General features: G+C 45.2%; 2 protein-coding genes across 4 annotated transcripts in view; one reads left to right on the top strand and one right to left on the bottom strand.

Moving 5' to 3' along the window:
- kcnj11 (potassium inwardly rectifying channel subfamily J member 11) overlaps positions 1–1,630 on the top strand; it is a 2,383-nt gene extending 753 nt beyond the window's left edge. Inside the window, exon 1 of the mRNA XM_079163126.1 lies at positions 1–1,630. This exon is cut by the window's left edge and continues 753 nt beyond it. Coding sequence (XP_079019252.1) covers positions 178–1,332 — 1,155 coding nt within the window. The 5' untranslated portion in view covers positions 1–177 and the 3' untranslated portion in view covers positions 1,333–1,630.
- Positions 1,631–5,878: 4,248 nt separating this feature from the next.
- mob2a (MOB kinase activator 2a) overlaps positions 5,879–25,410 on the bottom strand; it is a 52,729-nt gene continuing 33,197 nt past the window's right edge. For 2 of the 3 annotated variants that reach the window (XM_079163384.1, XM_079163383.1), the window contains exons 2-5: positions 13,479–13,639; positions 11,747–11,840; positions 8,422–8,546; positions 5,879–7,742 (exon numbers count right to left, since the gene is read on the bottom strand). In XM_079163384.1, coding sequence (XP_079019510.1) covers positions 7,423–7,742; positions 8,422–8,546; positions 11,747–11,840; positions 13,479–13,639 — 700 coding nt within the window. In that variant the 3' untranslated portion in view covers positions 5,879–7,422. Of the gene's footprint in view, positions 7,743–8,421; positions 8,547–11,746; positions 11,841–13,478; positions 13,640–20,263; positions 20,471–25,410 lie in introns of those variants that run through there. The other variant, XM_079163382.1, reaches the window with a different exon arrangement.

The raw sequence follows: 25,410 nt of genomic DNA, 5'->3' as shown, positions 1-25,410 counted from the left end.
GAGGCAACGTGAGGAGCGCACATACCTCCAGAAAACGGACAGCAAGGCTCTACTGCGCTCGAAAGCTGAGGAGCTGTAAGAAAAGACACCGGGGAAGAGGAAAATAATTCATCTTTAGCAGGGCAGAGACGAATCACACAAAGCCAAAAGGCTGTGGGTCCATAGCATGGGAGCGCTATGTTGTCCAGGAAAGGAATCATTCCTGAGGATTACTTGCTCACACGTCTGTCTGAAGGTGTCCTGCAGCCAAAAGTGTTCAAGGCCAAACCGGTGAAAGCACGGTTCGTCGCCAAGAACGGCACCTGCAATGTAGCGCACACCAACATCCGAGAACAGGGTCGATTCTTGCTGGACGTCTTCACCACTCTCGTGGATTTAAAATGGCTCCACACAATTATCATCTTCACCATGTCCTTCCTGTGCAGCTGGCTCCTTTTCGGGATGATCTGGTGGCTCATTGCGTTTGCGCACGGCGACTTGGACCAGAGAGGAGACGACTTTGTCCCGTGCGTAACGGGCATTCACTCCTTCTCCTCCGCTTTCCTCTTCTCAATAGAGGTCCAGGTGACCATCGGCTTCGGGGGCCGGATGATCACGGAGGAGTGCGTCTCCGCCATCATCGTCCTGATCGTGCAGAACATAGTCGGTCTGATCATCAACGCCATCATGCTCGGCTGCATCTTCATGAAAACTGCGCAGGCCAATCGGCGCGCAGAGACGCTCATTTTCAGCAAGCACGCAGTCATCTCCGTCCGAAACAACAAGCTGTGCTTCATGGTCCGCATCGGGGATCTGAGGAAAAGCATGATCATCAGCGCCACCGTGCGGTTGCAGGTGGTCAGGAGAAGCACCACCAGCGAGGGCGAGATGGTGCCTCTGGACCAGATCGACATCCACATTGATAACCCGGTGGGCACCAACGGGGTCTTCCTGGTGTCCCCCCTCATCATCTGTCATGTGATCGACAAGGACAGCCCTCTGTACCAGCTGTCCGCTTTTGACCTGCAGCACGAGGACATCGAGGTGATCGCGGTGCTGGAGGGGGTGGTGGAGACCACGGGCATCACCACCCAGGCCAGGACCTCCTACGTGTCGGAGGAGATCCTGTGGGGGCAGCGCTTCGTGCCCACAGTCCACGCGGAGGACGGCATGTACGCGGTGGACTACTCCAAGTTCGGTAACACTATCAAGGTGCCGACGCCGTGCTGCAGCGCCAAGAAACTGGATGAGGCAGGTGGCATCGCTCGGTTTAAACTAAACGAGGGCGTCACCTTGCGGGCGACTGTGAGAAGGCGGCGGGGCTCCGCGATGGTCCGCAGGAAGGAGAAGTAACTAGGACCGGTTCATGTAAACCATGACTGCCAGCATTTTGTTTTAGGATTGATTATTTAAAATTGAGGATAGTTAAATGACAAAGTGGTGTTTATATTATAATTAATGAATGTGTGTTACGGAATACCTCTAATCAATAATTCACTTCAGATGCAGTCAGATGTGCGTTCATCAAGAAGCTTTTCCCTCAGGGTCACAGAATTCACACACAATGAACACAAAGTACAGTTTGGATGTGTTTGATCTTTTTATTATTATTACGAGTGTATGCATGTGAGCAATAAAGGAGAATCCTTCAAGTAAAGTGTTTTTGTGACGAAATGATATGATTTAAAAGGGACACCTCAATGATTTAGCATTGCCCTTCCATAAAGTTAGGGGTCTCACAAGCATGGCTGGACCAATACTGGAGGTTTGAGGTCAATATCAATATCAAAATATTGAGTTTGGGAAAATCAAGTATTGATCCAGCAACATTTTTGATAAGGATTACTGTAAATTGGTTACTTAAAAATTGAGAACAATGTATTTCAGATGAATGGGCTATACCATGAGTTAGTTTCATGAATTGTTTGTTATATTGTGCTATGACTGGCTTGTGACATTGTTATGTCAAACTATACTCAACAAGTTTGAGGGTCAAACATCATTTCCTGGTGAATTCCTGGTCTGGAACGTTACAATAATATCTAACTTGCGCTATTTAGTGCCATATATACTTGAATATATATATATATATTCAAGAAGCCTAGTAGTAACAATGTCTCTGTGTAGTCAACAACTGTCAAATCAAAAAAAGAAAGTACACATCAATTATATTTTTTATTTTATTTATTTTGCTTAAAATATTAATTTTCATTAAAATGTCATACTTTTTGAAGGTATGATCTTTAAAATGTTAAATTTGAATATCTTAACAAACTAACAAAACCCAGATGATCTGTCTGCTGATGAGGCGGGGATGTTATCTGGAATCTGGCGTATCTAACAATGGTAGCATTCGTATGAGGGCACACTGAATGAGGGCATGTCTGGTTATTTGAGCCCTCTTTTACAAGAGGTGGAAACCTCGCTCTGCTTGGCCTCTCAGGTGATGGGTCTCTCCACTGGGGTCTCTCCTGGACAACTTGATCTTTGGGTCCTTTACCCTGCTGTTGGCTAGGAGCTGTGAATTTGGGCCTTCTATATCTTTTCATTTTGACATCGGTGGGAGGTGGTGCAGGCTTCTTTTCTCTTTTAACCAGGGGAGAAGGTAAACTGTCTTCTCCACGCTTTGGTGGAGGCCTGCTCCTGGCCTTTTCTGGCACCCCCCCCATGCCCATTGTTAATCTTTTCCTGGATTTAGGGAACACATCCTTACCAGATACCGGGTTACCTCTGGTTTCTTTCGACGGAATAGGTGATAAAACAGGAATGCGTTTTACTTCTGGTACTGGGATGTTTCTTCTTCTAGAGGGCTGACTATTGGATATTCCAGCTGGAATCCGAGGTGCTGTTTTTTGGGGGGGAATTGTTGTCTGCAGGCGTGTTCCCGGTGTCTTCATGGCATCATCAATGGGTCCTTTTATGTCGACATCGGGGGGAGGTGGTGCAGGCTTCCCTTCTACTTTCTCATTCTCAGCAGAAGACTCGAAATCACCGAAGCTCGTACCCAGGATCCCCTTTATCTCGTCCTGAGATGGAACTTGTGGTGATGTCTCAATGGTGGTGAGTGGAGACTCTGGGGTTCTCCAGAATATGTTCTCCCACATCTCTTGGAAGAGGAAAACAACAACCTTGGTATCATCTTCAGGTTGAGAGTTACTGAAATCTTGAAGATCAGACAAATACTGCATTACAAAGTTCGGGATGTCGGCAGGTTGTGAGAAGAGTGTAGTTCTGGTAATACACTCCACCAAGCTCTTCAGTCCATATGGATACAAACTATGGGATGTCATCTTTAAGTCTTTTGTCCAAGTAAACGTCTTCCGGTAAAGATACTAACTGTATGTAAAGATTGAGTTTAAGTTATTATCCAGCCTTGGTTGTCATAGAATCTACGACATCACAGAGAGTCTTGTGATGTCATAGATTCTATGACAACCACCAGAGAACGGGGTTTTGCGCTGTTATATTTGTTGTGCCCCTTTTTTCTTCTTCTTGGAAAGTTTCCATCTTTGACTGTAAACATTTGCCATTTTAACATTTTAACTGATAATTATAAATGACTTGTATCATTTTGCGAAAACAGTTGCCGTTTTAGACATGCGGTTAACATTGTGAAATGAAACTACTTGATTATGTTAAGGCCACAAAACTACTTGATTAATTCAGGCATAAGATTATGGCTTGGGTTAAAATAACGTAATAACGTGATAGGCCGTCTTCCCAACATTAAACTTGATGTTGGTGTGCTGACATCTTATGGTATAGGCGTATTGTCTCACCTCCTGTTGCCAGTGTATCGGTTGTCTGATAGCGTACTTTCGCAGCTCCAGCTGAACGAAGTTAACTGAGTGATATTCTTCAGAACAAGCAGCGAAGCTCGCTCCATCTTTTAGCGACTTCTCGCTTCATCCAACAGTTGCTCAGAAGGAAGCAGAAGTCCGAGCTGAAGCACACAGTTCACCACCAACCACTTCACTCCAAACCGGTTCTCCCCACTCAGCGACGCACCGGCTGAGAAACCTGAGACATAGTTATTAAATGTCATGACAGACTTCTATAACATTAACTATGTTCACAGTATGCAATACTATTGCATTTGTATGACATACTGTACTATTATTTATGTTAATTATACAAAACAAATTAATAATCGGAGAACGGGGTTGGTTGTCACATTCGTTATATCTCGCCACCAGAGGGCGCTGCTTCCCAAATGTTGGTTTGGAAATGTCCGGAATTGGGTTCAGAGCTCACGTACACAGTCTTCTCTGGAGTAAGAGAGCTGAACTTGAGGTGAGAGGACTGTTTGTGTTTTTCATGTCAAATAGAAAATGTTCAGCTCCTCAGTATTCTTCTTCTAGGCTTTTACACAATGGGTTTATCAAAAAGAAATGAGCAAGAGGTTGCTGGAGAAGAAGTCCACCCATCCCTGCCAGTAGGCTGTGTGAAAAACAGTTTTCAGTGAGGAGCAGGAGCGTCAGCTGGAGGAATATATATTAAATTCCTCAGATATTTATTTTGGCCTCTCTCCCACCGAAGTCAGCTGGCATACAGCTTTGCAGTGCACAACAATATTGTCTGCTTGATTACACTCATTCAACTCACCTGCCCAGTCCACACAGCTGCCTTCAATCCACTCATCACCAAACACTATATCTACCCCAGTTCCACATCCACTCTTCTGCCTTCTTTTCAAGATTTTTCTCATTAAAATAACATTGTGACAACCGACCCCATAGTGTGTGACAACCATCCCCGTGATGGGGTTGGTTGTCACACTGTGTCAGAGTGTCTTGATAGTTAATTACCTCTTTGTTACAATAAGTTGGAAAATGAGAGAGATACACATTTCAAGCAAACACCTTAAGCTTCAATTGAATGTAATGACTATTGAAAGATGTTTTGATGATGAGCAATTCATGCTAGAGTAGAAAGTGTGACAACCAACCCCGTTCTCCCCTACTAGATTATGCTTTTATTTGGCAGTTCTATATTTTTACTTTATAACATACTACACTATGTTATGACATGTAAAGGCATACTAGTTGAAAACGTTGGCTCATTTTTGGCATACTATACTATGACATGTTTTATGACATTTTTATAGCCTATTGTACTTTATTATATACTATACTCGACTATTTTTGCCAAATTATACATTGACCTTTTTATCCTATAGAACAGGGGTCTTTTTCAGGCCAAGGACCTCCAAACTGATGGAGAGATGGAGCAGGGACCGACTATATATACACTGTATACAATTGTGTTTTATATTAAACTGGGCCTAGTGCCATGTATAAACATACCTCTTTATTGTGCATTCAATACTAAGCTATTCAAATAATACACAGGTTCATATATTCATGTTTTCCTTTTAAACATGTGCAAGGTACAGTGAGTAGGGTGGCCGTGCCACTGCCATCTATAAACATACCTTCAGCTGATACCAATGCCAAAATCAACATTGTCAACCTCAGAGGAAGCCTCTAAAACCAACGTGAAGAGTCTTCGTATGGAGTCAGCTTTGCTTGAGATATATATGAAGATACAAAAGTTGGAATGGTGTTTGCATCTTATTCAATTTTCTTCTTCTTCCTCTCACACTTCTTATAAGTTGTAGCAAACGGAAACGGGTATGGAAATGAGAAAAACTAAACTAAAAAGAATTTGAAAAATCTGTATAAAGTCTTAGGTGTTAACAGTTTCTGTTTTAGTCAAAATGATGAAGAAACATGGTCCTGTTTAGCTCTACCTCGGGTAAACCCGAGTAAACTATGGGAGGATTTAGACCTCTCTTAAAAATAGCATCATTCTATGAAGCTGCACACAACACGCTCGTGTTTCTTCCCTTTTGCATCATTTTCACAAACGCACAAATACAAAAGACTCGGAGGCAAAGTGGCATTTCTCTCTTTTATTAGATTATAATCCGCAGAGCTTAAAATATTAAATTGCTTTTAACTTAGTTAATAATTAAAATACATAAAAACGAGAGCCAGAACTGAAGAACCCTGCACAAAAAAAAAAAAAAAAAAAAAATTAAATAAATAAAAAAGGAGAATTATAAACCCAATCCTCCTCCATACAAAGGCTATGTCTGAGAGAACCCGCTTGAGATTCTTTGTACAGTAAAGTCCAAGCAGACTGTGCATTTTCTATACATGTGTAATGATACCATTATTGTTATTATTTCTGAACTACTTTTCCTCTGATAATCTTTTTAAAAAAGCAAATTTGAAACGGGACAGGTCAAAAAAACAATAAACCAGGAGTGGAGAATTTGAGTTCTGCACTGGGAGTACAGCCGACTGTTAAACAGCAGAGCAGCTCCACATCATCTACTCCCACCCCTCACTCTGTCTCCATCTGGGCCTGCAGACATTACCTCATGTCTTTGTCCTTCTGTGCTGCTGAAGTGGGTGTCGGTGGTGGTTCAAGTGGCTGCTGCTATGCTGAGCACCAGCACGCAACTCTGATTCAGCCTCATATTGGCACCAGTCTGTCTCGACTCTCTGATCAGATTAAATATCTATCATACAATCTTTATATTTTCTTCTCCATCTCCCCGTTTCTGTTGCCTTCTCTTTATGTTTGCTGCCCTCTACAGGTGAACTCATGGACATGTCTGTTAGGGGTACACCAGGAGATTGTGCGACTATACTGTCGTTAAACACGATCAACATCGGCCATATGAAGGGCTGAGCGGTCTGGTGACCAAGGAACAGAGAATGAAAAAAAAAGAAAAGAGACTAACTTCTCTCTGGCAGCAGTGACATATTCTCTTAGGTCCTGAGTAGGAAGCGCTTCAATCATCCCCCACATAAACAACCCAAACAGTGATTGGCTAGCATCGGCCCGTCAGGCAGTAACGTGGCTCCCTACTGGCCAGCGTAGTGGCTGCAGGAGGAGGGAGGGAGGAGCCTGCAGGTGAGGAGAAACGCCTCTTCTCCTCACGTTAACAACGCTGTACACTAGCAGGTTGAAGCAAAGCAGAAACCCCTTCCTGTACTGGATGATAGGCCGAAGGATACAGGGAGGTGAAGGGCCACGCTGCACCCCTCCCCACAACAAAAAATAAAAACCGAATAAAACTTCAACAAAAAAATAAAAATAAAACCAAAAAATAAAACATACACATACTTTTTTGTTCCTAGTTTAAATTGCAGAGAAGATGGGAGGGATTTGCCCCTGGGAGGAATGCTCACGCCAATTCCTGCTGGCGTGACAAACCCCTCCCCGCTACCCCAAACCCCTCAAAAACCCTCCCCCCTCCCCCCCTTCCTTCCGGCTGGTTGGTTGGTTGGTGTCATAGCGAAATATAAGGGTAGTGGAAGGTCTTTAAGTCCTGCTGGCACCAAGGAAGGGGGCCAGGCTGTCTTTCCTTCTCTCCTCTATCTTATCTTCAATCACCCCCGGGGCTGCTGTCTCACCGCCGCCCCCCGCTCATCTCTCCGTCACGTGGTTTTGTGAAGAAGGGGAGGGCGCCGAGGCCGGAGCGGAGGGGGCAGGGGTGGGGGCGGGCGGCGGGGCGGGGGTGCAGAGAACTTCGGACAGGTCGTCCATGATACAGGTCTCCTTGGGGTCAACCAGGTTGAATTCCCTTACGAAAACGATGAAATGTGCATACAGAGTGTTCAAGTGGCCCTGCAGCTCCAGAGCCACTGTCTCTTTAAAGTGCGCCCAGTAGAGGTGAGCCAGCACGTGGAACAGGTACCGGCAGATCTTCTTCACCAAGGACTCAAAGGAGTTGGGGAACTCTTTGCCTGCAGGTAGGAAGAAAAGGAAACAAAACCAGAGAGGAGAGATTAGGCACAGGAATCACCACGAGGGAGGCTTGTTTTCTTCTACAATTATCAACAAATAAATCATTATGTTAGTCTCTAAATACATTCTGTACAATACTACACTGAGCCACAAGCCGATTTCTTCCTAATGAAGACGTAAACTTAAAAAAAAATGGTCACAAATATATAGTTTTATTTTTTTTTAAAGGCTAAAAACAGCTGCGGATTAAAACACAATTGGTGCTCAAACACGTCGATTCATGTTTATTCTAAAATTATATCTACTAAAATGTTACCCAGTGTGGCTCCTTGCTGTGTTTTTAATACTTTTTTTTGACAACAATAGAGATCTATGGCACAATAGAATAGAACAATAAAAAATAAAAATAAAATAATCACTAAAAGTTTGACGAATTCAAAAGCTAAAATGACGAGTTGATGCATTGACAGGTTGCTCAAACAATCACAATGTCAACAATGATCATTTTTTCATAATCAGATTGGTAGTGAAAAGGATTGTAAGGTGCGGCCTTAAATAATAACACCATCACTTCTTTCCACTGTGTATTGTTGGAGCGCCTCCATCTGAAGCAGCAGGGGGCAGCAGCACAGCAGCAGTGACTTCTAGCAGACAGGAAACCAGAAGAGGGACACTCACCATATTTCGTAGGAAAGATTTCCTCATCTGTGACCAGTTTCTGACAAAGACTCATTACGAAGTCGACGTATTGTGGAGCAGTGCACTTTGTCTTCTTCCCCCTCTCGTCATACCAGTAGTATATTCTAGAGAGACAAAGAAAACATGACAATCGCTGTTATCACGCACGCCTTTCAAAGCAGCATTGAAGACGCATCAATGAGGAGCAGTTACTACGTGACTGTGAGCTGAGTTTTAAGTCATCATAGTTAGAGTTTTCTGAAGAATGCTTGCAGTAGGAGATGCTCGGACACAAGGAGTATTTCCTGGGACACAAATGATTCATTCAAGCAGGAAGAGAAACGACTCACAGGTCAGCTGTGAGACATAACCTGGCCCTATTTCAACATTTAGGGAAAAACCAAACTCCCAGTGACGTCTCACATTCTGGATGAGACTGCTCGGAATGAGGATGCGGTCCAGTTACACTACAGACGAGTGCTTTTCAGACTGTACTTGGCCCCGGGGCGTTGGGGCTGAGGGCTCATTCTAGAGCCTCACCCCGATTTAAGCTGAGGGTTCCGCTGACCCCCGCTACGGTGCGGGGCTAGCAGAGAACTTGCGGTTTCATCACCCGATTCTTTTATCCGCTTAAAGTTCCCCGTGTGTAACGGCGGCGCTAAAGTAAACAAAGGAAATGATGTCATGTTTTTGTCGTCCACTCTGTGGAAGAGTAGCAACGCGTCATTCTAGAATGTAAACATTAGTCACGAGTACCAGCAAGACATTTAAAGCCGGGGCTAGTAGAGGTGCAGTGTGACTCGTACAGCCATGGGCTTAGGTTAACCCTGTGTGTGTGTGAAAGGGGGCTAAGTTATCCTCAGGTCAGCTCTTGGCTCAGGGCTAAGGACAGCCCTGAGAGAAGAATAGGCCTCGTAAAAAGCCTAACTGTCTCAAAGTGACACATCCTCAACCTGAGACCAGGTTTTCCTTCCAGTGGACTTTCTGAACTCCGGAGTTTTAATTTCCTGATTGGGCCAAATTATTCGGGGGGCGGGGGGGGGGGGGGGGGGTGTTGACCCAGATAGCTGAATCGGGGCGGATCGGAGTTTTCGTGAACAGTAGGTCTGCAGCACAGAGCTAGTGATGACGAATGACCCCACCGAGGAGGAGGAAGTAAAACAGAACTGCCACAAAGACAAAAAGGCCAGCTGATGGACCGACGAGCTGGAACGGTCAATTAATAAAGTGAAAAGTTATGAAAACAAATGTGGCTGCAGGTGTTGCTGTTAGCAGTGTGGGTCTGGGAGGCAGAGATTACACTTCCTTAAGGAATGTAAAGCGTCCACATAATCGACCCTTGCAGGAGACCTGCTGACCACAGCACCGGGACTCTTACAATAAACGTACTCTGGATCAGACACCGACTAAACACGTCTCCTCCACCCAGACATGATCCCACCCAGACAGTGAAGAGCTCTGCTACAGAGGAGGGATTACTAACTCTTTATGAACACACAGGTTGGGGCTTGATAGCTTGATTTGTTACCTCTGTTGCAATTGTTTTGCAATGGAATGAATTGGGTTCATAGCCGTCTTATGGGACTGTCTTTTCCCCTGTTTTCATGTATTGTTTTTATTCATTAAATCTATATGTCTTAATCTCCAAGGTATTATTTTTATATCATTACGCCATGGTGTGAACGGTGGCACACTGTACAATGTGGGGACAAACAGTATATACGTTGATCTGTGGCTTTATGATATGCGGTCGCACCTGCAGAGTATGTACGTTTGAAGGATGTAATAAAAGAAATGAAACAACAAATATAACTTTAAGATTGACAAAGACGAATGTTCAGGTCGACAGATTAAATGTTTGCAATTGAGCCAAATGACTGAATGTGTTGCCCACTCTTAAAAATAGGAAATCAAACCAAATCTAAAATGGACCCGGCTATGAGAGCCCAACGCTTAAAGAAAAGAGTGAGAACACTAGCACACACCTCTTTCTCACACACACACACACACACACACACACACACACACACACACACACACACACACACACACACACACACACACACACACACACACACACACACACACACACACACACACACACACACACACACACACACACACACACACACACACACACACACACACACACACACACACACAAAATGCGTCTAAATAGCTACCAAATGGTTCCGTTCCCTCGTAGCTCATGGAAACATTTTCTTCCAAAAATAGTGCTGAGCTCTGCCTTCGGGCAGGGGTACTGACGCTGCTGTGACTGTGGCTCAGTGACTTTTCACCACAGAGGGGGGGGGGGGGCAAAGGAAAGGGTGGGGTGCCGGGCAGTGAGGAAGGTACAATCCTAAATGGTGGGCTTCTTCTTAGAATCACTGTTTTAACAGTAAGACTTTAAGTCAAACAAACATGCAGTTGAATCCGGAACTGAGCTGAGAGACAAACTAAAACATTGTGTGTTTAAGTCATTGCCTCTGTTTTCTACAGGTCAATAGACATAAAACATGTTAATCCAAACTACTCTCTCAGCTACTCATGTACCGCAGGCGAAGCACAATGGCTGCTTCTGTTATTCAGGCTGAGGGTCAGCAGCCATAGCTTCAGGTGGCAGCAGTGGAAAACTCCACTGTCGACTGGGAGGTGAACTCGTGACAAGTTCGTCTCTCACAGCAACTGTCATGTGTGTCACTTCTCAGCGGTTGTGTCGTTTGTCAACCTCGTATTTTTTTTTAAACCAGGGTGAGCGCGTGCACTTGTAATTAGTTAAGAGCTGCGTTGTGAGTCTCGTGGGTTCTCAAAGTGTGGACAGTCAGGTTTTAAAGACAACACCCCGCCCTGACAGGACAAACTAGTTAGATAAATGCTTACAGTCAGTCACCTCTCCCTCTGCTAACATGGACGCATGAACTCACAAAGGATGGTAAAAAACAGGGAATTAGGTATTTAACCACTGGATTGATCTAACTCAGACTGCTGAAGCCTCATGGTGGTATACAGTTTAAAGACTTTGTTTGTCAATCCTTTGAGTATGCAGTGCTTCAGCTCAGACACAGCAAGCATGGAGACACAAAGGTGCCATGCTCAATGTAAATAAACAGCTTGCTGCAGTACATTGAAGATGCATACTGCACATCCCAAGATGGACTATGTGGCGAGTCAAAAGACCTAAATCAACCTGAGTGGGTTGCGAGTCGTCCCTCGCTGACCGGAAAAGCGTCCCGTTGATGAATTAACCAATTTGTGATGAATAAACCACCGGGCCTGGGCAGGTGAGTGATGAATAAACCAGAAGACGGTGGAGATAACTTACGTGTTGCAGGCATTCATGGCTTGACAGGTGTCCCCAGTGCAGAACTCTGAGATGGTGCTGTACTGCAGGTTGATAAGATTGAAGAAAGTCGTCGCTGTGGCAAAGAAGACAAGAAGGATTTCAGAGTCTGTTCATCAATGATTGACACGTGTTACACAGGAACACATCAAACAGAGGACACCCAAATACGTATAATAACTAAAATACTGCCAGAACATAAAAGAGGACTGTGTGTGTGTGTGTGTGTGTGTGTGTGTGTGTGTGTGTGTGTGTGTGTGTGTGTGTGTGTGTGTGTGTGTGTGTGTGTAATCCTATGGATGACAAGGACACGCCTACAGTATACGGCACACTGCACGGTACCCGTCACTGTGATCAATGGGACGGTCACATGCACATGTAATCCATCACGTCCCTCAGCAGCATGTGAGCCTCGGAAAAATGGAAATAATAGGAGGCGGCTGAACCTTTCGCAACTCCAGTCACTTCAAACTGAAACGGGTATTTCTGCCGCGAGGGGAAAGTGCTACACAACCTGTTGCGCTGCAAAAACCAAGCATCGGGCACAGACGGGGTGTATTCTGTGAGGAGAAATGGATCTCCCAGTCAAAGATATTTGCTCCGTGTGTTAGACGTGTGCAGACTTGTGAGACCTGTCTTTGCAGACAGTTCATTTGTTTAAAAGAAACAACAAAGAAATAGTGTTCTGTTTAACCGGCAGCTGATGAGGCTGACATACGGTGGAATGAATCTAAAAGCTGAAGGAGAAGCAACGGCTGACTTTGTGTTATAGTTCCTTTACTTGTTGTTAGTGAGTTTGGATTTATTGGTAATTCTGTCCCAAAGGTAATTCCTCATGTTGAGTAGCTGCTACACAGTGTTCCAATAGAAAGCTGGAGGGTCTGAACAAAGTCGGCAACTCAGGCTTTAAATAATAATTTAAGTCATAATCTGTGCTTCAGGCAGTAGCTCTATTGATCTGGCTCCGCTTTGTAAAAGCTGGTCTCTGATGTTCTGTCATGTTGAGCAGATAAGCATACATCATGCTGATTTATCCTCCAAGGAGCCAAAGGACACTATTTAAAAGTTGCACCGTCCAAAGTAGCCTCCGAGTCAGACCACTAAACGTTCAAAGTGCTGCCGGTTGATACGTGATACATCAAAACACTGCTCAGACCTTTAGTTTGTGTTCAAACTTACATAACTTCCAACTTCAACACATCAGCCTGTGAAGACCAGCCCCATCTGTTTTCTATAACGTTTAATCAGTCGAAAATAAAAAAGGAAAGAATGTTTTTTTTTCCTCCCTTTTCCGCGCCTGGTTCGGATACGTAACCAAAACAAAGTCAGGGAGACCGAGAAAAATAGTGTCACAGAAAAAGAAAAAAAGATCTCTGAAAGATCGATGGAGCAGCCAGACCACGTTTACAAAACGATAAATTGAAAGAGTTCAAACACGGCAGTGAGGCCGGCAGTAAACAACGGTGTTTAAAGAAGCGGCGTGTTACTGAGGACAGGCTGAACGCCGTGCCAGGCCTGGATCATGTCAGCGGCTTGGCTCCGTCAAAGTATTTCATATGGAAGAAATATTCATATTTTAAGAGTGCCCGTGTTGAATTGCTTACAGGCTTAGTACCTACAGCAGTGGTTTCTGTTCATCCTCGACTGTTTGAGTCCCTCTGTGTACCATGAACATATATGTCTTCCATCACTGACTACCACTGTAGTTACTCACTGTTGCTGGCGAGCCATTCGTTGAGGTCTATCTCTCTGGGCAGCACCACGAGCTCTTTGAGGTCAAAATCCACCACACGGATCTTTGTGTACTCCAGCTCCAGGTACTGCTTCTTCTCTTCTGTCGGCGGCTTCTTTCCATTTGGCTTCGTCTTCGACTTCCTGCAGAGGAATACAAATAAATAAAAAGGGAGGTTAAGGAGCTGCATGCAGGCAATAAAAGATTAAGACACAACGTTGCATGGATACAACAGCATCAGCTCAGGCACAGAGATATATAAAGCTCTGACAACTGAATCTCAGAAACAAGTAAACAAAACAGAAACTTTCTGTGACTTGCAGCCGACCAGAGAGAGCAAACAAAGGGGGCTCAGTCGCTGTACCTGACCCCTAACTCTGACCTCTGACCTGATGTGAGGTCTATAGCTTCCACACAGACGTCCGTCCCCAGCGCCTTGTGCTTCCACTGCCAGTTTTAGCACAGGGATGTCATATCACACTCCTCCTGCACTTCCAGGGCCGTAACCCCCCCTCGCTCGCTGTCTGCATCGGTGCAGGCAGTGCAATCTGGGGTTAAAGGTTGAAAGGCCTCGACACATAAGTGAGACAAATAAATAGAGGCACAGTCGTCTGGGACAATCTGGGACTAATGCAATCAAAGGCCTAATAACTATTTGCTCTCCTCATTCTGTGATGACTCTATTTCTGTTTATTTTGCTCCGTCTCGGCTCTGCTACCGCTGTTTGGGTTTGCTTAAGGACGAGGGAGTTTCAGTTTGCTCCCTGAATTCATTGTGCTTTTGTTGACCCTTGTTTCCGCCCGTCTTGCGACCCCCCCCAAACTCCATTTCTCATCCCTCCTCTCTGCACACCCTCCCTCAAAACACAATGGTCGAGCAACGTGTTCCTGGCTCTCACTTTCCCCCCCACTTCCTGCCCGGTCACACTCCCAGAAGACTCCGGCTCCCGGACGGACGAGAGCTGTTCTAACGGCACTAATGAAGAGGGATCACAAAACAGGCTCTGCTGCGACTATCACCAGACTTTCCTGGAAAGAAGCAAAGACTGGTGCACATTCAGCCAGAAACATTAGCAATAGATTAAGACGGGACAGAGAACAGAAGGGGGAGAAAGGAATGAGGAGAGGAGGTAGATCGACACAGGCCCAGCTGATATCCATGGGAACTAATAAACACTTACAAAACATGACAGAGCAGTGGAGCACAAGGCCTCTTTGCCAAAGCACAGTGTTCAAACCTCCGTTTAATTCCCCTCTCCAGGAAGCGTCGCCCTGTTTTCCACCTCAGCGAACAAGGGAAGGCAAGTCAACATTAAGAGCATGCAACCCGTTCACTTTGTCAATGTTTAAGCCTCCTTTATATGCGCGCTGTTGTCTAATTTAGCTGTCAGGAGATATTCTTAGCCGTAAGCTGCCTTCGGGCCTCCTGTGAAAACGTTGAGATCTGTAGGACCAACACACACACACACAAACACACACACAGCTCGGGTTCTCGTTTGTTGGGTAATGATTCATCAAGGTATTCGGATCTTCCCATCACGCAGCTCCTGAGCACGTTTTGGCCTCATTTAAAAACAAAAGGACACCGCCGATTACACTGCAGGCTAATTATTAATGAGCGGCCACTTTCTGTTTCACCTCTTTTCTCCACTTGCTCTGCTCTTTCCTTCGGTCCTGCACCTCTTCTTTATCTATGTATCTTTCTTCTTTTAGGCCTATAGGTGCTCACCGGTCCAAACGGCCTATTGTTCAGGCTCCTCCTCCTAGTTCTATCCTTGTCCTTTCTTTTCCTTTATTCCTTTCCGTTCCCAACTATTATCCTGTACCATCAGCTTCCCATTTCCTCACTCCATGCCCTCTACTCTAACTCAAATTTGAATGAAAGTTTCCTTTTTAAACTTAAGGTTCCTTCCCACGCCCGTTTGTATCATTGCTTTCGTTTCTCCTTATCTCCGTCTGCTTCCTTCTCCCCCTTTGAAACAACCTCTTCCTGCTCATGAGGGCACAGACACATTCATGTGGTCTGTTTGGTTTTGCGCTGTGAGCTGCATGTTCCATCATGTGAAAGAGCTTTACTCGGGGATGGAGCTTCATCCACAGATACCGTCAGCTCTGCTAAGCCCTTCAGAAAAAAAAGAGGTTCAAATCAGTCCTTCCACCCCTCCCTCCCCCTCCTGAAAACATTTTGTTTCACTGAGCCATTTCCTGCCTCTTTCCCTCAGCAATTTCATCATTTTCCATCAAACGCCTCCTCCACCTCTTGCGAACATTTGTGTGGTAAGGGGAGGTGATATTCTGGAGCCATTAGTTTATTTTAGGATAAAGAAAACTTCCTCTCTGCCAGCACTCCTCCCCTCATACGTACATAGTCTGTTTTAGCAGCAACACACACACACACACACCCACACACAAATACACACACAGCCTTTTCTGTTCTTGGTGAAGTTCTCTTGAGGCCAGTCTTTGCCATAAAAGGCAGCAGATGCCTCTCTCTCTCTCCTTCACCAGATCAGGGCAGGCCAGACGGCAGGAGTGGCGGGGAAGTGAGACAGGGGCCAGGCACATGTCTCCGAGCCGGGGGTACGGCCACAGCCCGCCTGGCACCAACAGGGACCAGTCTCTCATACGGACCGATAATCCAGAAAACCTGGTGGGGCTTGTTGAAATAACACAAATCTACAAAGAGATATGAGAAAATGCCTTTTGAACCTTTCAAGAGGGCTGGAAGCAGGAAGACAGACCTGTTGGTGTCTATGTGCGATAGAAAGAACAATAAGGAAATAGGGTCGTATAGTCGGGTGACACGGAGGTCAGTGCTGCAGAGTGACTGACCCGACAGCTGTTCAACTCTGTCTGCTAGCTGTACTCTCTTATCCCTTTCACTTTTCCCAGCAGCACCACCTCCCCAACCCCCTGCCGTCTCCACCCACTACCTTTCCCCTTGCACCAGTACCCAACTAATACACCCCTACGGCTTCATGAACACACACACACACACACACACACATGAACAGACGTCTCTGGCCGTGGCCCCCCCCTCTCCCTTTTCACGGCAGACCCAGCTGGTCACAACAGCTGCGTCACAAGCCTGATCCCACCAGAGACCTCGAGAAAATCCAGAAGAAGCGAGCCCTGTCTGGTCTGGGAGAGCGAGTCTGTGTCCGACAAGTCCTCGTGTGTCTCACGCAGTCTTGGTTCAATGTGTGAAACGTGCATCTCTTTGGCCTCAGACTGGCGCACATATCAGCCGCTGTATGTGTAGCCGGCAGAATGCTGAACAAACTCGGTTCCCAAAACAGACTTTGTGAAAAGGAGGAGCAGCCCTCTGGCCGGTACACTGAGCCCGTTTCATTAGCAGAACCTGCTTCCAATTAATCCTGGAATCACTCGAGGCCACATTACACAGCTATGCTGGAGCACTAGTTTAAGAGCTTTCTCTAAAATACTACAACTTGCTGCTGAAGAGCTACCCCCCCCTCATGCATTTGTCAACAATTCTCACTCTACGACTTAAAGAACCAGAGGCCTTGGATTTTGTTTTGATTGATACTCTCTGTGAATGAATACAACTAAACTATGAAACCGGTTTAACAAAACCCGTGTAATGACTTTCCCCGTAAGGCTGCGGCTCGTGCAAAAGCCAAACCCGATATTGCACAACTGTTGCTTGGATTGGCCTTCTGAATCTACTGCCGTGTGCACGCAGTTCATGCAATCTGCGAGAGTGAGCGACAAGTACAACAAAGAAGTCTGCCATCTGCCCGAAGACGGCTAGTGGCCTCAGGGATTTACTTTGAGTGCAACTGTAAAAAACAAAAAACAAAACCATTCAGGAAGGGCAAAAGTGATCCTATATCTAAAATCTAAGATAAGGAAATGAGAGATAACAAGCACCACAGACATCAGAGGTGTTCTTCCCAGGAGCACCACAGAAATCAAACGCTTCTGACTGACCTTTAGAAGCAAACACCTGATGGGTCAGAGACCAAATCAATCAAATGTCAGGAGGTTGCTCCCTCCTTAGTCAACTGATTGTGGGATTCACACTACTCAGGGTTTATAATACATCAATAGCAACAAGACATCGCTCCAATCTCAGCCGATAAGACCCGAGCCGAGTGAATGAACTCTGCCATTTTGTAAAGAAAGAGCAGCTTCATTGAGGAGGATCGGTTTTCTCCAAGCCTGGCCCTCCTGATCTATTTCAGGATTCAAATTAAATGGCTCTTTTCCCCGAAAACCCACAGACAGAGGAGAGCAGGCCGTCTGAGCACACCAAAGCTAAACCACAGCAGCCATTATGGGGCTAAAAAGAGACCGAGTTAAGGATGGACTAACCCAGAGGCTGTGCCTCGCCGCGCTAAAGTCTACAAAGTAACTGCTCTGTCAAAGTTTTGTATTTTTTTTTAAAAAAGGGTACTGATGCACAAACACATTCAGTAATTAAGTAACAGTGAGGTTTAGTTCTGAAGTCAGGAGATAAGAGGGGAAACAAAAACAAAGAATGCACAGCTGCCACCACTTAAACAGTAGCATCACCGGGGCGTCAGCCGCACTGTAAATCAGTAAAGGAGGGTTGAAGCCAAGGTGCAGGCCTAAACATGCGCACACACACACACACACACACACACACACACACTACTGACCATGTTTCTGGCTACCTACTCTTCCCCTTGTCATCCTGTGCTAAATCCCATTCAGTGGCCCTCAGGCCTGCAGAGTACGTGAGGACCCCCTGCCTGCATTATAATGGAGCCTCATCAACATCACAACACACATGTGAGACAGGAAATGGGGTTTGGGGTTGAGATAAGACCCGAGTTAAGCACTTGGCAAACAGAGCTGTGGTGGAAGAAGGTTCGCGCTCCGGCATTGATTTTAGCATGACAGGAAGTGATTTAGCCGAATGATTTCTCTACTCTCTGTTAGATCCAATCAGTCCATCTGAAATGTGGCTGAATCAAATAGTATAAAAAAGAGGGAATGTGTGTGTGTGTGTGTGTGTGTGTGTGGATTTGTTCCCCACATTAAGTATTCAAGAGGCAAAGATGATCAAAACAACTCTGAAAAAGCGTTTTAGAGTTTGTAAAGCTACACATTTACTCTCATCATGGGACCGTTAAAAGCTATTGTAAGCTATTTATTCCAGTCTGGTATTCGTACCTGCATCCAAACAAACGGTATTCAACCTCTCAGCAGAGGAGGAAACCGGTTAAAAGTGGAGCTATAAACAGGTCTACGACGCCCCACCACCCACTCATAAAACCCCAAAACTATGCAACCTTGTTCACTTTGATGACGTGGGGTTTTTTTTTGTTCACTTTTTCCTGAAGGCGTCACATTTGTGAAAACCTCCCTTCCAGACAAATAACCTAAATGTGAATTTCCAGCTAATTTTTCGAGTAAGGCGGTTGAGTTCGCAGTAAAAAAAGGAAAGGTTAGAACTCGTCTCAACCTGTTGCAGGTCTTGCAACAGACATAACATACTGTACAACAACACTCTCTGCTGCGTCCATTACATCCCACTTCCAGCCTCTCAAGAGATCCTAAGATGGAGGATATCCTCCTCGCTATCGCTCTCCACATCTTCACAGACAATAGCTTTTTTTAAAAAGGCATGCGCCCTCCTGGCTGCTGCTTCAGACCACACCTGCCCTCAGACTCTGGGAGGAGGAAACTTTTAAACTCATTAACCGCTCGTCCCCTGGAGGAACACACTCATGTCTTCTTCACATGACACATACAGGGTAAACGCACACTAACTGGGTTAAATATTTGCTGTGACATGGGGCATGTCTTGTTGAATTGCATCGGTTCTCCATGGGGATTAATCCTGACTGGGGTTGTTGTTTGTGTTACTTTGTATGCCGTTAACACTCCTATTTGGGTCACGCATTTTTTTTATGTCTTACTTCACATTGTGGCCTTAAGAAGGTGACTACAATAATTAATGTGCACAGCACCTTTATATGCATTCAAATATAGGTCATATAGGCTTTCCATCAAGAGAAAACACCCTAAAAACAAGCAACAAAAAGATTCTGATGTAGCCAATAAGTAGGATGCTGTGAGGTAGGATTCATTTAATATTAATAGGCTCGTTTAACTTAACACTTACCATACAGCGCTCCTTTTTTCATTCAAAACAAAACAATTTGAGCTCTGGTTTAAAACTAATGTCCTGTTTCGATTGTTTAAGCTTTAAATAATGTATCAGACTAGAGGAGTCTCTTGTTGAGTCTCGTTAGAGCTGCAGGAGGAATGAGGCGTTCAGGCTACACACGTCCGGCTGGTAAATTGCTGTGACCCCGGAACCAGAGCACGCTAATGCTCCAGTGATTGAAGAGGAGACCGCTGCTTATCTTTCAGGCTGAGTAATGGAGGCATAGTCAAACAGATATCAAACACACGTCTCCTCCATTTGGTCTCCGGCAGCCTACAGGCGGGCAATGAGCACAATGTGGCTTTACGTGTATTAGTTTATAATCTGTCAGAGTCACTGGGCCGCTGTAACATTGTAATAAGACTGCTGAAGATAAATTACACTACAGACGTACAGTCAACAAGGTGTCTGGCTTCTGCGGAGGATGTAGCATTACAAGAGATATTACCAAACGTATATCACGGTATGTTCTTTGACAAAACGACTCTCGTTTGGTCCCTCAAACGTCCATAAAAATATGTTTTAAACGTCACATTCACGGGCTCGACTCCGCGGTTATTAGCAGACACCACTGTGTCAAGTTAAAATAAGAGCAGAGTGTTTACCTTAGTACTTTCCCGACAGCCTGAAGCACCATCTTGCAACTTAGTCCGTTTTTGGAGTTTCTCTGAGAGTGCATGTCCGTTTTATCTCCAGAAAATGAGCAATAATCTCCGACCATAGTTTAAAACAAGAAGATATAGCGTCAGACTATCTCCGCTGGGTATTGAGGTGCAACGTAAGTCTGTCCGAATAGCACCAGGGTCGGGTTTATCTGGAGCTCTAACTCACATACTACACGGCAGAAAGAAAAACTTTGTCAAGTTTACAGAAGGGCCTCCCTCTCTGTACCCTGTCGTCCAATCAGCGTAAAGGAGAGGGCTTGGTGGGCGGGGCGTGGTGACGTTGGAGTCTGCCCATGTGGACGTGGTCCACATCTCCCCAGAGTGTAGTTACAATGTAGCAACAGGTGATCCGCGTATAACAGCGGACCACGATGGAATGAAAAGGTGTTACTACATTTAATTTGCCTGCTGTAGAACGAGTTTACATAAGCATTACTTTTACAGGACAAAATAAAGGTAAATATTTATAGCAGCTTGTAATCCGTCACTTCCAATGTATTGGTTTGTCAGCACTTACTGATACAGCTTTGACCCTAACTGGGGTTTCTTAAATAACTCATCAGCTTCTGTAATTATTTTGTCACTATAAATACACATTATGAAAATGAGCAAACTCATTTGCTAACGATGTGGAATGTGGTTGAAAGCTATTTTGTCAAACTATTTTCATTGTGTTAGAGCAGCAATTTAAACTAGAAATAAACAATTAAGATGTAAAAATAGAAAAAAGTGGGCTAAAAAAATAAAAAATAAACCTGAAACAGGGTTTTCGCTACAATGTAGCTAACCCACAACTTCTTAAAAAAAAGTGTGTGTAAAGCGTGACTGTGGGGCGACATTCCTCGTGTTGATTGTGAACTTCACTTGAGTCAAACTATGTGAGTCTGGCAGCATTCATGTTGTGTTCAAACATGTCAAAGCTGAGGAACCAGTGAGGGACTCAAACTAAGCCTGTTTGAGAGCTAAAGAGAGATCCACAGGAATATCTGGAGCTCTCTGTGTGCGTCTGTGGAGCAAGGGAATCGTTTGCAACAATCATTTTAGAAGTTTCATATTATGGACATGCTTTTAAGTGTACAATGTGAGTTGAAATTAAATTGTCAACAGAGAGCTGAGCCAATAACACTTGTATGACTATGAACATGAGGAAATTAACAACGGGAGTAGAGTGACGCACAACAAGAGCCATCAATCCTTCTTCCCTCTAATTATTGCCTCTCAAACGTCCTCTCTTATTTTCTCCTCCATTGCTCTCTTCACACATCTCCTCCCTTTCTTGGCTTGTTTGACTCGCCCTCTCATTGTCTCCCTTTCTTCTTCAACAAGTCTGTTTTTCCTCTCTGTCTCCTCAAACAACACTTGTGGGGGCCATGGTAGAGCTGCAGATGTGAGAAATACTGGACCGGTTGGCTGCTGTCGCACACACACACACACACACACACACACACACACACACACACACACACACACACACACACACACACACACACACACACACACACACACACACACACACACACACGATCTGTGGAGCTATGTGCGCTGGGTGCAAGTAACCGAGTGAGGAACATAGAAGAGATTGTTGAGGGTGTTGTATGTGAGGACTGTGCTTATGTGCGTGTATGCATGAGAGTATGACATTTGAGTGTGCAAAGGTCTGTGTGTGTGTGTGTAGTGTTTACTGTGGACTGTTGGATCCTCTAAGGTGCCGCTTGTTTATGTTTAAATATGATCCAAAGAAATGATCTGAAAGAATCAAAAAGGAGCAGAGGGTCTGACAGGCGCCTCTCTGCACCCGCATCCTGCATGAGAGACTGCGCCCCCCCCCCTTCTCACCACACTCACACACACAGTGGGTGGAGTTGGATGATCCAGGGGCCCGGTGAGGAGCCGGGGGTGGAGGGGAGAGAGAGACCAGAACAGGGCACTGACTTTTCCCCCCCTGCTGCTAAAAATAGCATCGGCCTGGCTCATAAAGAATACAGAGAACAGTGCAAAGAGAGGGGGGGGGGGGGGGCATGCACAAATCAGAGGCTGTGCCAGCAGGTGAGTCACTGAGCTGGTGAGGGGATTTGAGACCTATGAGCAGGTATGAGAGGGGTTTGTGGAGGGGACTGGGGTCGTTGTGTTATGTCGTATATAGTACGAGTGTAAAAAGTTCAAAGCTTTCTTTTATAGCAACTGAAATGTGTCCGCAGCACTGAGTATTGAACACTGTACTGCAAATAGTCATCAAATGTCTGGTCAGCTTAGTAACTTTGTTACGTTTTTGATGAAGTTAAAACTTTACCAAACTCAAACTATCTCAAGGAAGTTCTTGTACGGCCGCTATAAACACAGTACATACATCATAGCATACTGTTTATAAAGAGTTATGTGATATATTGTTGTTATAGTTGATACGTGAGGTACTCATGTGCTACTTGTGACCACCCAAGAGAAAGCAGTGCGTTGCTGTGATGGAAATCCCGTGCTGAGAGCACTCTCTATTAATTCTTATTTGAATAACTAACTATTGGATCCGTGCCGTCACTGAAAACAGAAGACATTCATTCAAGATCACCGCGGCTTTGCCTCTGCCTCTTGTCTTTGGCTGAACAGGTAATGTGTGGTCCCACCTGCGGCTTTAGTCGTGTTATGTGATCTGCAGGCGAACGGAACAGACGGAGACGGTGCCACTGAGCTGCACACGGTCGACCCTCTTACACAACGTCTGACGTGGATGGAAACCAACGGGCACATACCATCGTCTGGAGGGACAGAGGTTTACTCTTTCTTCTCTGCTAACGTCACAGACACATTCCCTCTCCACAATGCAGACAAGACATGGCCTCACTCATGTGCCACCTGCTCTCACCAAACCAGATGTTTCCCGCATCGACGTATGGAGCACTAGTGGCACAGATAAGAGTTTAAGCCAACTTTTGATTACTTATGTATTTGTGGGATACTTGGGGTTACATTAAAAACTTTAAGGGTTACATATACATTACTTTTATCAGTAATACCAAGCTTCCCTCATCGAACAACAGCCACCCCGGAGATACAGAAAGGCAAAGATTTAATTACACATCACTCATAAAAAAGAGAGGGAGGAGAAGAAGTAAAGGCTGTTCATTGAAACACTGACGTCAATGGCTGACTGATGGATGTGCTGAGCTTTAATCTGATGAGTGAAGAAGTAACAATGCGCACGACAACTACAGCAATAACTGATGAGACCAACAGATAACACAAGGAAAATAAAGACTTGGGTGGAGCCAAATACAAGTCATTCAAGTCATTGACGTCATAACGCAGTTAGGAGGCGGAAAAAAATGTTAGAATGGTATGTTAAAAAAAATCTAAAACTAAAACTGCAGCCACTTTGAGCCATCTACTGACACAGGAAAGAGGCACTGGACTGTTAAAACTACAACACCCACGCTAACACATTAAAATCTGCCCAAATGATAAGGACATTTTGGACAAAGCGAGTTGGCCTGCAGCGCTCTCTTCGCTGCCGAGAGACATAGACGGCTGGCTCAACAGGTTGGGTTTGAAAGTCAGCGGACATTCCACCTATTTCAGACAAAGAAAACACTGATTCCAGGCCAGCAGCAGATGAGTCACAACCGCAGCAGATGCGCCTTGGGGCCTGGCAACAGCTCGGTCCCTGCCCCTCCAAAAGCACATCTCCAGCCAATCATAGCCGGGATCAAAATGACGGGCGCCTCAGGCAGCCAATCGTGTTGACTGCAGAATGAATAAATAAGAATCAGAGCAGTTCCAAGTTGCTCCGTAAAAGACCTCCACTTGGCATTGCGCTCTGGGTGTGTGGGAGTGGTGCGGTGTGTTTAGGTAAGGTCTTAACCAGTGAAAACACTGCAGGCTGAAGGCCTTTAGTGCCGGCAGGGGGGTTTTCTATAGGCCCAGATAAAAAGGTCAGCGGGGCCAGGAGACACTCCGCACACTGAACCCATCGACCCGACCAGCAATGCAACCGATGCAGTGAGACAAAAGAGAGCCGTTTCTGCTGCCACAGCTAAAAAAGAAATATGATAGGCGTGCCACCATCTCCATCCGGAAAAATGAAAGAACTGATCCTAGAAAAGGAGAATCAGCCAATCTAGGCCCCAAAAGCAACTTCATGTTTTCAGCATGCGAGGACAAGAACCTGGGCCAGAATATGCTGCATCACACTGGGCCTACGGGAGTCCAGCTCTGAACTTAATGGCTTAGAGTACCTTTCTTCTATCATATCAGTTCTTCTTTGACCCATCTCTTTCCTTTCAACCCTTTAGGAGTTGAAGTCCTCTTTCTCTCCCTGCATGTGTGCCCCTTTCTTCACTGGCTTCATCTCTCCTTTGCGCTGCATTCCTGTCGGGGAAGGGCTGCATGCAAAGACACGCCGTCGCTCTCTGCACAAGCAGCCTGCACGAACAAAAGGAGAGGAGAGGAGAGGAAGAGGAGCAACACGAAGAGTCAACTCAAGGAGGTCAAGAGCAGGAGATCTAAGACGTTTGGTTTGACCTGGCTTTTCTTGTTTAGGAGGTCGATGTGTGACATGTAAAGACTCAACCTCATGTTCCATATAACAGTAGCAACGGCACGAAGAAAGACTACTCTATTGCCCGATTGCTCACTGCGCTCATAATCCAATCAGAAGTCAGATTAGATCCAGATTCTGAAATGTTAAAACTATTTCTGCATATTTTCTGGAGCCAACTCTAAATTGAGAGAGTATCCCAGTATGCCTGGAAGACAGGAGGCCATGTTGTGACTGGTTTATGACTAAAGGAAGAGAGGGCTTTAGCAAGATGGAAGACAGGAGATGAGAAATACCAGACTTGTGTCCAGACTTTCATAAATGACCATTTCCATGGACACCGCTTAGATTAACCACCATCATATCAGCGGGAATGGAACATGAAGAGGAGAACATTGGAGGATGAGAACAGGCAACAGGAAGTGAGAAAGGGGGAGCAGTTGAGATTAGTTAAGTGAGATGGGTGAAGAGAGGGCAAAAACAGACCAGAAAAGGGAGTGAACGAAGAGAGCAATAACAGAAGTTAGGGATGAGAGGAGTGAGAGAGTTTGGCTCAATG

This window comes from Pholis gunnellus, assembly GCF_910591455.1.
Source record: "Pholis gunnellus genome assembly, chromosome: 7".
NCBI lineage: Eukaryota > Metazoa > Chordata > Actinopteri > Perciformes > Pholidae > Pholis > Pholis gunnellus.
Note: the sequence above shows the minus strand (reverse complement) of the source record. Positions and strands in the feature narration are given on the sequence as shown.